We start from the raw sequence: 12890 nt of genomic DNA, 5'->3' as shown, positions 1-12890 counted from the left end.
AACTTGCATGGTCCTATCTCTGCTATGCATGCGCTGTTAGTATAGTAACGTACGTACGTACACGTACGTGGTGATGATGGCTGCTTGATGCGCGTAGCTACTCGCCGTCGGTGGCGTCGGCGGCGGCGCTCCGGCGCCAGATGTCCTCGGGCTTGGCGGCGAAGAGCTTCTCCTGGCCGATGATGATGGTGATGTGGTCCTTGTCGTCGTAGACGGTGATGCGCGCCCTGGGCACCCTGGCGCCGACGGCGAGGGTGCACTTCACGGGGAGGAGGCGGTCGTCCCGGCCGTGGAAGACGGCCACCTCCCAGGCGAGCTGCCCGGTGACGATGTTAGGGCTGGATAACGAGCCAACTCGGCTCGGCTCGGTCCAGCTCGTTAAGATAACGAGCTGGCTCGGCTCGTTATCGTAACGAGCTAAAAAAACTAGCTCGGCTCAGCTCGTTATAAAGCTCGAGCCGGCTTGTTAGGCTCGTGAGCCATACATAAAAAGTTAACCTAAATAATTTTTTAATTGGTTATACAAGCAAATTTTTATTTCAAACATACAAATCATATAAAATTGTATTTAAATATTAAAGTTTGAACCAACAAATCACATGGTGAACCTATAAAATACTAAACACATGCATTCTAGGGTAAAATCAATGAACACCAGTGAATCTTGTGTCTTTGGTCTAGCTCGTTAGTCTCGCGAGCAGCTCACGAGCCAGTTCGAGCTGGCTCATTATCTCTAACGAGTTAAAATACTAGTTCGGCTCGTTAGAAAAATGAAATGAGCCGAGTCGAGCCAAGCCGAGTTTGTTACAAATCGAGCGAGCTAACGAGCCATGAGGCTTTCTTTGTACTCCTAGACGACGTCCAGGTAGCTGTCAATCTTGCCGGCGCTGCCGCAGAGGATGTTGTGCAGCGTATGCCACGCCGCGTTGTGCGTGTGGCACATGAACGCCTCGATCAAGAACGTCCTCATCCTGCAAGCAGCATCAACCTCACTTCAATTAATTCTACTCCATTGATTCAGTCAGACAACACAGTATCACTCACTGATCGTTGATTCAGTCAGACAACACAGTATCATTCACTGATCGTTTCTGTTTCAGTCAGTCGCTACAGCTTCTGGGCGAATCGCCAGCCACCGGCAGAGTATAGGGGAAAAAGGAGAGGAGCTACTGCCGTCGTCCTCCAGACCGGCCTCCTCCGTCTTGCTGCCTACCACCTCCTCCTCCGCTCTCGCTCCCAGCAGCGTGCGCTCCGCCACTCCCGTCGACCCCGATTCGGGGTGGCAAATCTGGACGGCAGGGAGAAATTGCTGGCTCTTGCCGAGGCAGCGAGACGGTCGCCGCCGCCGAGCGCCCCCCCCCCCCCCCAAATCCCTTCCTATCGGCCCCGTTTGTCGCGCCGCCTCGAGGTGTTCAACGTCGGCGTCAGCGCTCGCCTGAGATAAACGCCAGCGAGCTCCTCACCCTTCGCCTACGCCGGCAGGAGAGGAGAGAGAGGGATTTTTATTTCTTAATAGGTTGCAGGGGCCCCACATTTTATTATGTGTTTATTTGCTGACTTGGCAACCGACATATGGGTCCCACGAATTTTTTAATATTTTTCTAGCTGACTGGGATAACACGTCAGTAAAACTATCCTCCAATACTACCCAGAGACCTAGTTTGAACGGTTTTCGCAACTTCAAGGGTTAATATTTCTGGTACTGTGGTTGAGAGACTATTTTTAGATTATGTGTGAACATGAGGGATGTAAAGTGAAATTATTCCAATCTACAAACACCACATCATATTTAAAGGCCCATTTTTGTAAAATTAGTCCACCCAAACGAGGCCAAATTATGGGCTGAGATTGCCAGCCTCCTCCTAACCTTTAGGCCTAACGGTTAACTTTGCTACCTCGATCGCGCCACCGGCATCCCCTCCCCTCCCCTCCTGGCCACCGGACGCTCTCCGGTCACGTGGCTTCCGGAAGTCTGGGAGGGAGCGCGAGATGAAGTGGACAAAGCGGCCAAAGAGGTAGAGCAAGTATAATAGCAGGATATAAGTTGGCTAAATGCTTATGTGGAGAAGAGAGTGGATGAGATAGAGTGTAAACAGACTGTAAGCTTATAGTCAGCTTAGGCACAAGAACCAAAAAACTCCGTAAGAGTGACATGTAGATCATGTATTAATGATGAAAAGCTAACTATTATATGGGTGGGCTAAGAGCTGACTATAAGAAGTCTTATAGCCAGCTTGTTGACTATATTATTATTAGCCTTCCTCTCATGCAGCCGTGGAGGAAGGGCGGTGGAATCGAATGCCGATCGAGAGGGAGCTAAGCTCTTCACGATTTCACCTCCCCTCGAGCGCTCCGCCGGCGAGGTGGCCGAGAACGGTGAGTCGCCGGGAGCTAGGATCTGCTTTGGGCTAATCGCCAGGATCCGTCGCGAAACTAGGGCTGTTGTTACTTGCTGCGGCTATTCCTTCGCCTCCCCCTTTTAAGGTAGGTGAGAGAACTGCTGCGCTATCCTGAATCTACGATGTGTTGATTGCAGTAGTGATTAATTTGGCTGTACTTCCAAATTACCATGATTCCGTGCTGTCGATCATTGGGCAGCGCGGAAGTCTCAGGCGATGAGATCGTGATTTTGGTTTACCTGTACCGTTGCTAAAAATACCGTGGTGTATTGCGGTGTGACGTCTAAATATTGCAGTTATTGGTGCACTGCAACCTGAGTCCTGAGATGCCTTCATGGGTTCACCTCGCAATTCAGAGGAAATACTCTTATATAAATCATTGTATTCTATGAATAATTTCAATATAGATGGGTGTCTCTTATGAGGTATGACGTCTATTGGGGGACTCCAGTCAACAGCAAAGTTACACTATGTAAGTATCATATGGACTGATTAGCGGCCTGCTGTATTTTTTTTTATCTATCATCTTAGTGCTGCTAAATGCTGAAGTTGAGTATTTTTAACTACTAGGCCAGTTTTTAGTAGTCAGTTTCATGGAAGGGGCGAATTCTTACCTGCCCATAAGAAAGCATGGCATTTGAAAGAAAATAAGCTCTATATAGTTTTATGCTACAGCATGTTTGCTCTAAGACAAAGACATGGTGACACTGGCCGAAGAAAAAACACTAGTAATGCTTGAGAAGTTGGTGACTGATGTATGGTAGTTACAATAAAATATCACTAGTGACAACACCAAGAGTGTTTTGACACTTGAGTCATTCCTATATTTCCTACCTGTTGTATGACATGACATGTTTAGTAAACGTTCTAACTTCTTGCTGCAACAAACTTCTTCACAGTAATAGCTGATAGCTGTGGTTGTACTTCTTCTGCACTGTTGGTAATATCGTATATAAGGTTTTTCTTATTCTTTATTAGCTTGCATAAATCATGAGCTTTTCTTGTTTCTTCTGGAGTAGAATGTGGTATGGATGTATGTTTGCAATGATCAGTATCACATGGGAGATACATGTAAAAAATACTGTATGGAAAAATACTTTAAAGCATTTACGAAGAACGCCAGTAACATGGGAGATATATGTATGAGTACCAGTAACATCAAATCTATCTCTATATTACAAGTATATATGTGCGCAGGAACCTGCATTGGATTCTATACAAGCCCCCAAAAAGGGCACATGCAAAAAAAGTGGAAAGAGAAGGAAAAGAAAGGCAAACAGAAGGTAGTGGACAATTCAGGCAAACTCATCCATGAGTTCTTCATCAAGTAGGATTTCAGACCAACTGGGCAATAGAATACTATTGCTGCCATCACAGTTTGGTGTGCTGATAGTATTACAAAAGTTGGGCACCGGCATGTCAGTGAGTGGTGGGAGTGAGTTTTCAGGGACCAACAAGCTTTTCTGGCTACTGTTCTCTGCCTCGATGCTGCACCACTCATTGCCATTCATGATGTTATTTGAGAACAGGTTGGTTTTGCCAATTTGCTGGTCAAATGAAGTGCTAGGCATGTGGCTGTGAGGCACCTGCCCAGCTAATTCATGGACACTTGAAGAAGGCACTTGTGGAGGGCTCAGGAGGTTGGTCTGCTCCAGTTCGGTGGTGCAGGTGTTTAGGCGGTTGCTGCTGTTCGTGGGGCTGGTCACAATGGATACTGCAGAATGTAGAAGTGATTGCATGTATTCGAGCTTGGCAGCCTGAACTGCCACAGTCTGCAACCCCTCAATATGGCCATCCCATGGTCGTTGCTCGATGATCTGGCGGAGGCTGGCAAGTGCAATGAGCTGTGGGAGGGATTGAATGAGGTCGGTTCTTGGGCGGTGGGTCATTGGATCAATGCCCATCTTGATGAGTTTCTTCCTGAGGTGGGTGTTCCAGAAATTCTTGATCTCGTTATCTGTACGACCAGGGAGATGCTTTGCAATAGCTGACCACCTGGTTTGGTTACAGTACAAATTAGCCAAAACACTTGCTTTGAGAATTATGATATATCAGGTAGGCTCAGGTAGTACTTGTTGCCAAGGATGGAGTGTAGCTGGAGGATGGTTTGTTCTTCCTCACGTGAGAAACTCCCTCTCTTGATGTCTGGTTTCAGATAGTTGGTCCATCTTAACCTGCAGCTCTTACCACATCTGTTCAGGCCTGCAAAAAGAATATGCGGAACTAAAACTTCTATAAAAGAAACTGAAATACATGTTCTGTGTAAGACATGCATCAGAGAGGGAGAGGTGTAAGCACCAGCAAGTTTAGGTAAGACTCTCCAGCTTCCATGGCCATGTTTCTGAATGTAGCCCATGAGCTTCTCATCTTCTTCAGGAGTCCAGGGGCCCTTCTTGAGGCCATTCTCATCACAACAAGGAGACCTCCCCATTGATGGATAAGAAGTATGACGTCAAAGCCAGTAGGAGAGGGGAGGTCAGTTGCCTCTCCTTGGTCCCTGAGCTTTGTTTCAGATCTCTGGTCACCAGAACATGGGTTATATATAGTGGTGCTCTGAACCATGTTAAGGAACACAACCGTGCTAAACACTCTTTTAGTGATAAATGACTAATCTGCCTCGTTGCCAATGAATGCAATTGCATCTCCATGGTCAAGCAAGGATTCTTGGCTGTGTGCATACTGAAGCACGAGCAATTTCACTATCTTTGAGAAAGTATGAGGGGATACCTTATTTGTTAGTGTAAAATTTAGTACCTCCAATTACTTTTTTGAGATACCAAAATATTGAATGTAAATTTAGTACGTAGAGGTATTTTTTAAGGATAGTAAAATTGCGCTGAAATATACACGAGCCTTCAATTCTGCTGACTTAGGAATGCTGTCTATTTGGGCAATCAGTATGACTATTCTGTGATGTGACAGAAACTTCACCTAATCCTTTTTCCCTACCTTTGTCTAGTGCTCTTAATTGTTTTATGTGTGTAATGTTGTGCTTGGTTCTGTCAAATATAGTTTTTTTAGGAAGGGTGCTTTGGGTGATAAAAGAAGGGTTATCATAACACTTGCTTCTGCACAATCGTTGTATTGATCCTGCCTTCCTGGTATAGACATCTTTGTCTTAGGTAGAAAGATGCTATGGAAGGTAACCACATGATATAGCTGCAATTTTGTATAATTTGTCTTGAAAACTTAATTGCTTGGACGTATGTGCTTACTTTGTGTTTCCATACTGAAATCACAGAAGACAGAGTCACATGGAATGGCAAAAAAGAGGTTAGAACTTGGAAGGAAGAATGTGAAGGATCCATGTTCAAGGCAGCAACTTCAACAAATTACCATGGAACTTATTAGCTACGAGCTAAGTAACCTGGCATATATGTTGCATGCAGGTTTGTTCTATGGAACTACATCTGCCCTGTCTGCTACCAGTTTCCACTTGCAGGACATCCAATTGGACAAAACTGCTGAAATAGGAGTATCAGGTGCTGAACCACACAAGTTATGAATCTATGACGTGGCTGAGATCACCTTCATCACATATTTCCATGTGCTTTACCAAGTGTGGTTCCTAGTTCTTACCTCTGAAAGACATCCATGCACAGAAAGCAGCCATCTCGTCACCTTGTTTCCCTTCCTCCTACCATTTTCTTAAGCATCACAAACAAATGGAGAAGACAGAATTAGCAATCCATCCTTGAATCCATGTTATTTTGCTTTGCTCATGACTCCACCACATAGGGGCAGTTTGAAAAGCAGGTAATTCATAGCACGTAGTTCGTGCATTCTGAACAGGTCCATGATTATCTTACTAGATCGTTTCTATCGGCCTAGAGTATTCTAGGTCTTTCTGAAAACACTTCTGCAGTTGTTGAAATCAATACAGAGCTTAAGAAGACAGCCATGACAGGTGTTTTTTTTCTCTTCATTTGGGTAGGTCTGACTAGTGGGATCCTAAGGTTCTGATTGGAGACCAAATTGAATTATTATCTTAACTGGGCTGCTATGTATCCTTGCATAATTGAATCTTATTAAATCTTACTAGACTTCCTTCCTTTCCAACTTTAGAAAACAATCCATTGTTCCGGAAAATTTTGATCAACTATAGTGCCCCTTGTGCTTTCAAGAAAAGCAGGGCTCCTAGAGCCTTATCTCAAAATAAAAACACTATGGTGCCCTTGATAATCTAATTTCTGCCTTTTTTTATTAAGACAACTTGGGAAAATCTTCATACGTTGATTTTAAATCATGGTAAACACATGATGATGTTACAGAAATAGTATCGCATATCAAAAATGCCTTCTTATGCTGTTCTTTTGTTTTTGAAGTTAGGTGTGAATATGATACACGAGTTTGTATTTTTGTGAATTTAACAAACATCTTTTTCACAGTGCACTATGCAGCCATCTGGAACCAACTTGGATGCTAATATACATGCAAAGGTTGTAGCTTATATCACCTGATTCTTATATTAACCTGAAGTTGAAGACTGATTTCTCATCTTTCATGAGTTATGGGCTTCCAACGGCTTGAAAGCTAACGCTCTGACCAACTACTTCTCCTGTAGGTTATTTCCAATCCAAATCTCTCAAGATCTTTGATGATGTCTGCTACCGGACCAGTGCAAATCATGTGATGGTTCAAGGTAAATATAAAACTGGGGGGAAGAGGTAAGATACCAAATTATGTTTGCATATAGGTTTTCCTGTACGCCATTGAAGACGAAATGCGTCGTCTGACCGTCAACGGTGTTTGGTCGGATCTCACAGAAGCCTAGTCCAGGTACTGGTGCTGCATACAAAATGCTAACCTTATAAATTGACAGATCTGCCATGGCTGCTGCATATGATGGTGCGGTGCAGAATCCAATAACTGGGTCTACACACAAGCGATGAGATAATGTTGGAAAAATGCTTAGCAGTCGTGGATGCATGGTATTATTCAGACAATCAAACACCCATAAACTCAGATATTCCACTGTCTGTGTTACATGGCTAGGAATGTACATGTTCTGTGACCGGAGAAGATCAGGTGAGCCACTTAAAAATAGAGTCAAGATGATGGCACCAATGACACCAGCTTTGACATGTGTGGGGACTGGCGGAGGAGTTGGTGCAGGACAGTAGGCAACACTACCTGGAGCTTGAGGTTAGTTTATCTGCTTCCAATAAGGTCCTTAATAAGTGACGAACTTTGCCGCTCTTGACACTCTTTCAAGCAGCTGCCATCGTTTGAACAGGACAGAGATGCCTCCGGCCAGCCCTGCCACTCTGCCAGGCTCTCTTTGACGCCAGATCCTGCTGAACCATGCATCCAAACGACGTCAAACCCTTTGTTAAGACTCCTCCATCAGTCCATGTAGCAATCTCTTGGAGTTGTATGAAAAGCTTTAATTTTTTGAGCATTTTGTCTACTATCCTCAGTTCATCACCTTGTGCCTGTTTAGCTTCCTGCAGACATTCAGCGTAGCAGAGGATGCTCGGGCGGCCAACAGGAACCCCAAACAGCAGGGAGGGCTTGGGGCTCATGGGCTTCCATCTATTGACCATGTATTATTCGTGTCAACCAAATCATTTTTACTTGCTTTTTCCTCATTAATTCCTTCCGTGTTTTTAATCTTGCACAATTCTGATAAATCTTAATCGATCTATTCATATAGAAATATCCATGGTTTTATTAGTTTTTTTGTTCAAGTGATGCAATTAGTACTCCCTGGACTAATGACTATCAGGCCCATCAAAATGGCATAATTGCAAATGAAAAATAATTTATGAATAAAATTTTTATTTGTGTTCTTAGCAATCTAAAAGAAAAGGCTGAAAAATAAATTATGATAAAAAAACCTCAAAGTAAACTCTAAATTTAAGATTGAAAATTCAATTTTTGGCTTATAAGCATAACAAAAGCAAAAGGATTAGGACTATGAATCGAACAAATGAAAAATCCGATGGTTAGCAAAAAGACAAGCAGACCACACTTTTAATAGACTGTCATGTTAGTTTTACCTGCACCCCCGAAGATTTTGGTTCTATCTTTGGAGCTGTAGGGGAGTAAGACCATCTAATATGATCAAGCTTGAAAGTATGATCATGGACCTTGGGGTCTATATTAAAGTTGCCACTGTTTCAGCCTTCACACCTTGTGGGTCTATTAGGGTCCACCAAATATAATTGATAAATTGGACATTGTTGACACCAATGGCGATTCCACCCTTGGGCTTGTCAACGCTTCATCGCCACCTTTCGTCCATGAACTCTTCCAATTCGCAAGTACCATCGTCATAGGTGGAATTTGGTTTGTTTAAACCTGTTTAAATGCATATGGTTTGAAAAGCTGAACTAATAATCCACAAGTCTGGGCCCAGCTCAAAAACTTAAAAAAGAAACCTTTTACCAGTTTTTGCAATTAAATGGTATAATTTCACATTACTGTCCAAAGTCGAAAATATACAAACATCAATATTTAATTTATTTTATAGGGAGACTACGAAACGACATACTTAGGTATCGGTCTATCATATTCCAACAGGATATAGTTTTCTAGCATTTCTGTTATGATTAGGCTTTCGGCTGAGCTTTGAAGGTGGGGAAGTTGAGGCCCAGGCCTAACTCGACTGGACCGGCCGTGTTAATCTGTCCATGAACGGGTCAGTGTGTTGAGCAATAGATCGATGTGAGCAATGAGGCAGTGACACTGGCTTCTGACACTGTCTCTCTCTTCCTAGTTGGATCATTTCGGTTTTTATTTTGTCAGTTGCAAATAATTAATCATTATGTGGTGTGGCAATTAGTCAACGTAGAGTAGAGAATACTTGTTTATTGGATTGATTTTTTGGGTGCAATGTTCATAGAATTGCAAAAACAGTCGGTTTTGGAGTTTGGTTAGATATATGTTGACATATTTGAATAGCTGCAAAACAGGTTTGAATTTTTAGGCAGCACATCTTTGCTTTCACCCTGTTTCGGATCTAGAAAATGCATGGCGGGCATTAATCTTTAGCCTAACTTTTGTCCTATCAAAACAAAATACATCATTTATGTTTGAAGGTGAGGAAGTACATCTTTTTCAGATTGTTTTTGCATAGGATCGCCACTGAATTATTTCATCTTGGATTCCCCGTTGGTCAACAGTATCAACCTTGGCATTTCGCTCCAGTCTAAATTCACTTACCAGCTGAGAATAGTACTTTTGTTGATCAACCGATAATCATAATATCAAAAGTATAAACTTAACTGAAACTTGATTATGTATGTGCAGAGAACAAAAAATACAAGTGGGGCTATAGAAGGTGGAGTGGCTGCCTGTGCCCCTTAGCTTAAATAGCTAAGAAAAACATGACAGAGAATTACGGAAGTCTTATCTCATAATCCCAAAGCTGTCGAAGCAAGCTCAATTACATGGATTTGTTTAGCACATAAGCAAGCCAAACAAAGATGATGATGTGCCATGCCATCATTGAGGCAAGAGACAAAGTTACCATCCATCCATCAAGCTTCAAGGAGTGGCTTTATCTATCTACAGCAGCTCAATTGCTGCAAACCCAGCTCATCACGAAGAGAGGCTATGACAATTACACGCACGTACTAGATGTATATACATCACTAGCTAATTAATTAGTATCTATCTCATCTCATGGAAGGAGACGGCGGTGGTGTCGTCGCCGGCGAGCCGCCGTTGGCCGCCATGGCCATGGACGCCACGGCCTTGGCCCACGCCACCAGCTCCCTCTTCATCCGCCGCTCGTCGCCCCAGATCATCGGGTCCACCGGCCGCCCCTCCTCCGTAGCAAGAAACACCGTCGCCGCGGCCGCCTCCTCCCCGTCGCCGGCCGCCGCCTCCGCCGGAAACGGCCGTCGGACGACGGTCTCCGCTCCCAGCGCCATAGATATCCCGATCAATAGACCCCCCCCCCCCCCCAACGCTAGCTGCACGTCTATCGCTGACCGATCGATCGATCGATCAGTGCGTGCAGCTGCGCCTGCCTCAGCTCGATGAGCGACGGCGAGGCGACGGCCGGGTGGCGCTATATGTAGAGAGACGATATATAATTTGGCACGAGGAACTCGCCGGCGCGGCCGTCTTGGACGCTTGCTAGCGAGCCAGCTACCAAGACTGCAAGAGTTCCACGGATTTTATACACAGTAGAAGACCCTCAGCTTTTTTATTCCGCTTATGTTTACGAACTAAAAATTCTAATTTATAATTTTAAATTTAAAGTATATTTTAAGATTTTTTTATTGAAGTTTATTATATTGTATTCTATATCATTAAAAATATGTATATAATTATTTTATTCATAAATTATTTTATATTTGTAAATCGATTGTTTGGTTTATTTGTATGAATAAGCTAAACAATCACTCCGGAGCCGGGCCCGGTAGAGAATATCCGGCGTTACGCGTGCGGTCGCGGGACGTGTGATGCCGGGAGCTCCGCGTTGATGGATCGGCGACGACAGGGGTGGGTTAGCTGGGGCGTCGCTGTTGCGCGCGCGGGGCGCATGTGGCGGCGGGAGAGGGGAGACGACGACCGGCGCTCCTTCCACATGTGTACGTACACGGCCCGCGCTGATCGATCGATCAATCGATCGCCTGCGTGCGTGCGTACCTGCGTATAGTTACCGGCAGCCCCATTTTTGCTGTTTCTGATTACGATTGTATGCTAAAATTTAAATTTTCGACCTTAAATTTAAAGAGATTTTTTATCAAAGTTTATTTTTTAGATAGCCTTTTAGATTGATAAAACATATATATATATATATATAATTTTATTTATAAATTATTATATATTTGTAAATGTGTCGTCTGTTTGTTTTTATGTTGATAGCCGAACTATCACCCCCGGATCCTGGTGCATGACAGGTGGGTCCTAATGGTGGTGATCTAAGTTCAATTCACACTAGTATAGAACACTCTATTAGCAACAGCTTATTTTTTCGAGAAAATACGGTTCGTTAACAAATATAAGGTTATCTGTAACGGGTTGTACTTATGGACGGTAACCCGTAACGAGATAGAACCATCACCTGTTACGGATAACTAACTTTATCTGTAACATGTCTTAATTATGGACCGTTACGGATAAGAACATATCAACAACGGGTACCGTAGGACGAACCGTTACGGATAAGTAACGGGTCATAATTATAATTATGGCCTGTTACGGAAACTAATCTTATCCGTAACAATTAGTAGGTACAACCCGTTACGGATAAGAAAATACCCATTTAAAAATTGACGTTTTTTGTTTTTAAAATTGTCTTGATATGAAAGTTGTAGATTTTCAAAAGATCTACAACCTTGTAATTGACATTATTTTCATTTGAGATTGTTTATATGCTCAGAAATGTGTTACAAAACATTATATCTATTTTGAAAAACTAAGTTTTGAATTTAGAAACCAATGTCAAATAGATATGTGCTCTATAGACAAAGCGTAGATCTCGGATAGGTCTACAACTTTGTAATATTTTTTTCTTATTTGACATTGTTTACATGTCTAGATTTAATTTCTCACTGATTGGATATATTTAAGATACATGATATTTTTGAATTTTTCAAATGACATGAGATGGAGATATGCTCTATATCAGAGTTGTAAATTAAGTTTATATACAACTTATAATTGATTGTATTTCATTTGAAATATTTTTGTTGGATAAATATACGTTATAATTATTTGAATATATTTTGAAAACGAATAGTTAAATTTTTTAAATGACCTCGGAAGATTCCTATATGAAAGCTGTAGATCTCATCGAGAACTCCAACTTTGTAGTTGAGAACTTTTTTATTTAAGATCATATATAGATTCAAATATGCATTACATGATTTAAAAATTAATCGTCAAAAGAATAAAACGGAAGAAGCAATCAAAAGTGCTTCGTAGGTGAGATGGTTAGAGTGTGTGTTTGTAGAGGTGGAGATCTTGAGTTTGAATCTTGAACTACCACATATATATGTATGAATAGATGATACAGATGGTTATAAGAATGCTAGATAGCTAAAACTAGAACTTTTTTTTTATCTTGAGTGTATTTCCACAACGGTTCGTAATTATGACCCGTTACATATATTATATCCATAACGGGGGTATATCCGTTACCGATGATTTTTTTATATCAATAACTTTTCGTCCGTAACGGAACCAATACTCGTTACCGATAAGGGTATTGACCCGTGACGGATACGGTGTTCTGTACTAGTGGCAGATGCATACCTACACCGGTCTTTGTTATTTTCTCGGGACTTTTTACTGCCCTTATCTGATATGGTAGTCAGTAACTCCGGTTACTTTAGGTGTATATGTATTCGGAGTTACCAAATTTTTACGGGAAAACTCACGTATCTCCGCATAATTTCTTAAATAACGTAAAATTTATCTGTGGGATTTTTAGAATTATTTTGTGGTAGTTGTTTGAGAATATAAATGATGGACTAACTGTTATAAATTTAAAATTTTCTCTAGAAATTAAGGTCATATGTTGAACTTTTT

General features: G+C 42.2%; 1 protein-coding gene across 1 annotated transcript; it reads right to left on the bottom strand.

The window, feature by feature from the left end:
* Positions 1-3644: 3644 nt before the first annotated feature.
* LOC102719395 (transcription factor MYB93-like) lies at positions 3645-4830 on the bottom strand. The gene is made up of 3 exons (XM_006655858.3): positions 4698-4830; positions 4472-4601; positions 3645-4394 (listed from the first exon to the last, which is right to left on the bottom strand). The coding sequence occupies exons 1-3, from the start codon at positions 4828-4830 to the stop codon at positions 3695-3697; spliced, it is 963 nt and encodes a 320-aa protein (XP_006655921.1). The 3' UTR covers positions 3645-3694.
* Positions 4831-12890: the final 8060 nt, after the last annotated feature.

The sequence above is a fragment of the Oryza brachyantha genome, chromosome 6, assembly GCF_000231095.2.
Source record: "Oryza brachyantha chromosome 6, ObraRS2, whole genome shotgun sequence".
Taxonomy (NCBI): Eukaryota; Viridiplantae; Streptophyta; class Magnoliopsida; order Poales; family Poaceae; genus Oryza; species Oryza brachyantha.
This window is presented reverse-complemented; position numbering and strand designations above follow the sequence as displayed.

Coding starts and splice junctions, on each gene's coding strand:
- LOC102719395 (XM_006655858.3), bottom strand. CDS start 4,830: ATGGGGAGGTCTCCTTGTTGTGATGAGAATGGCCTCAAGAAGGGCCCC. Junction 4,602..4,697: donor AGTCTTACCTAAACTTGCTG/GTGCTTACACCT, acceptor TTCTTTTTGCAG/GCCTGAACAGATGTGGTAAG. Junction 4,395..4,471: donor CACTCCATCCTTGGCAACAA/GTACTACCTGAG, acceptor TAACCAAACCAG/GTGGTCAGCTATTGCAAAGC.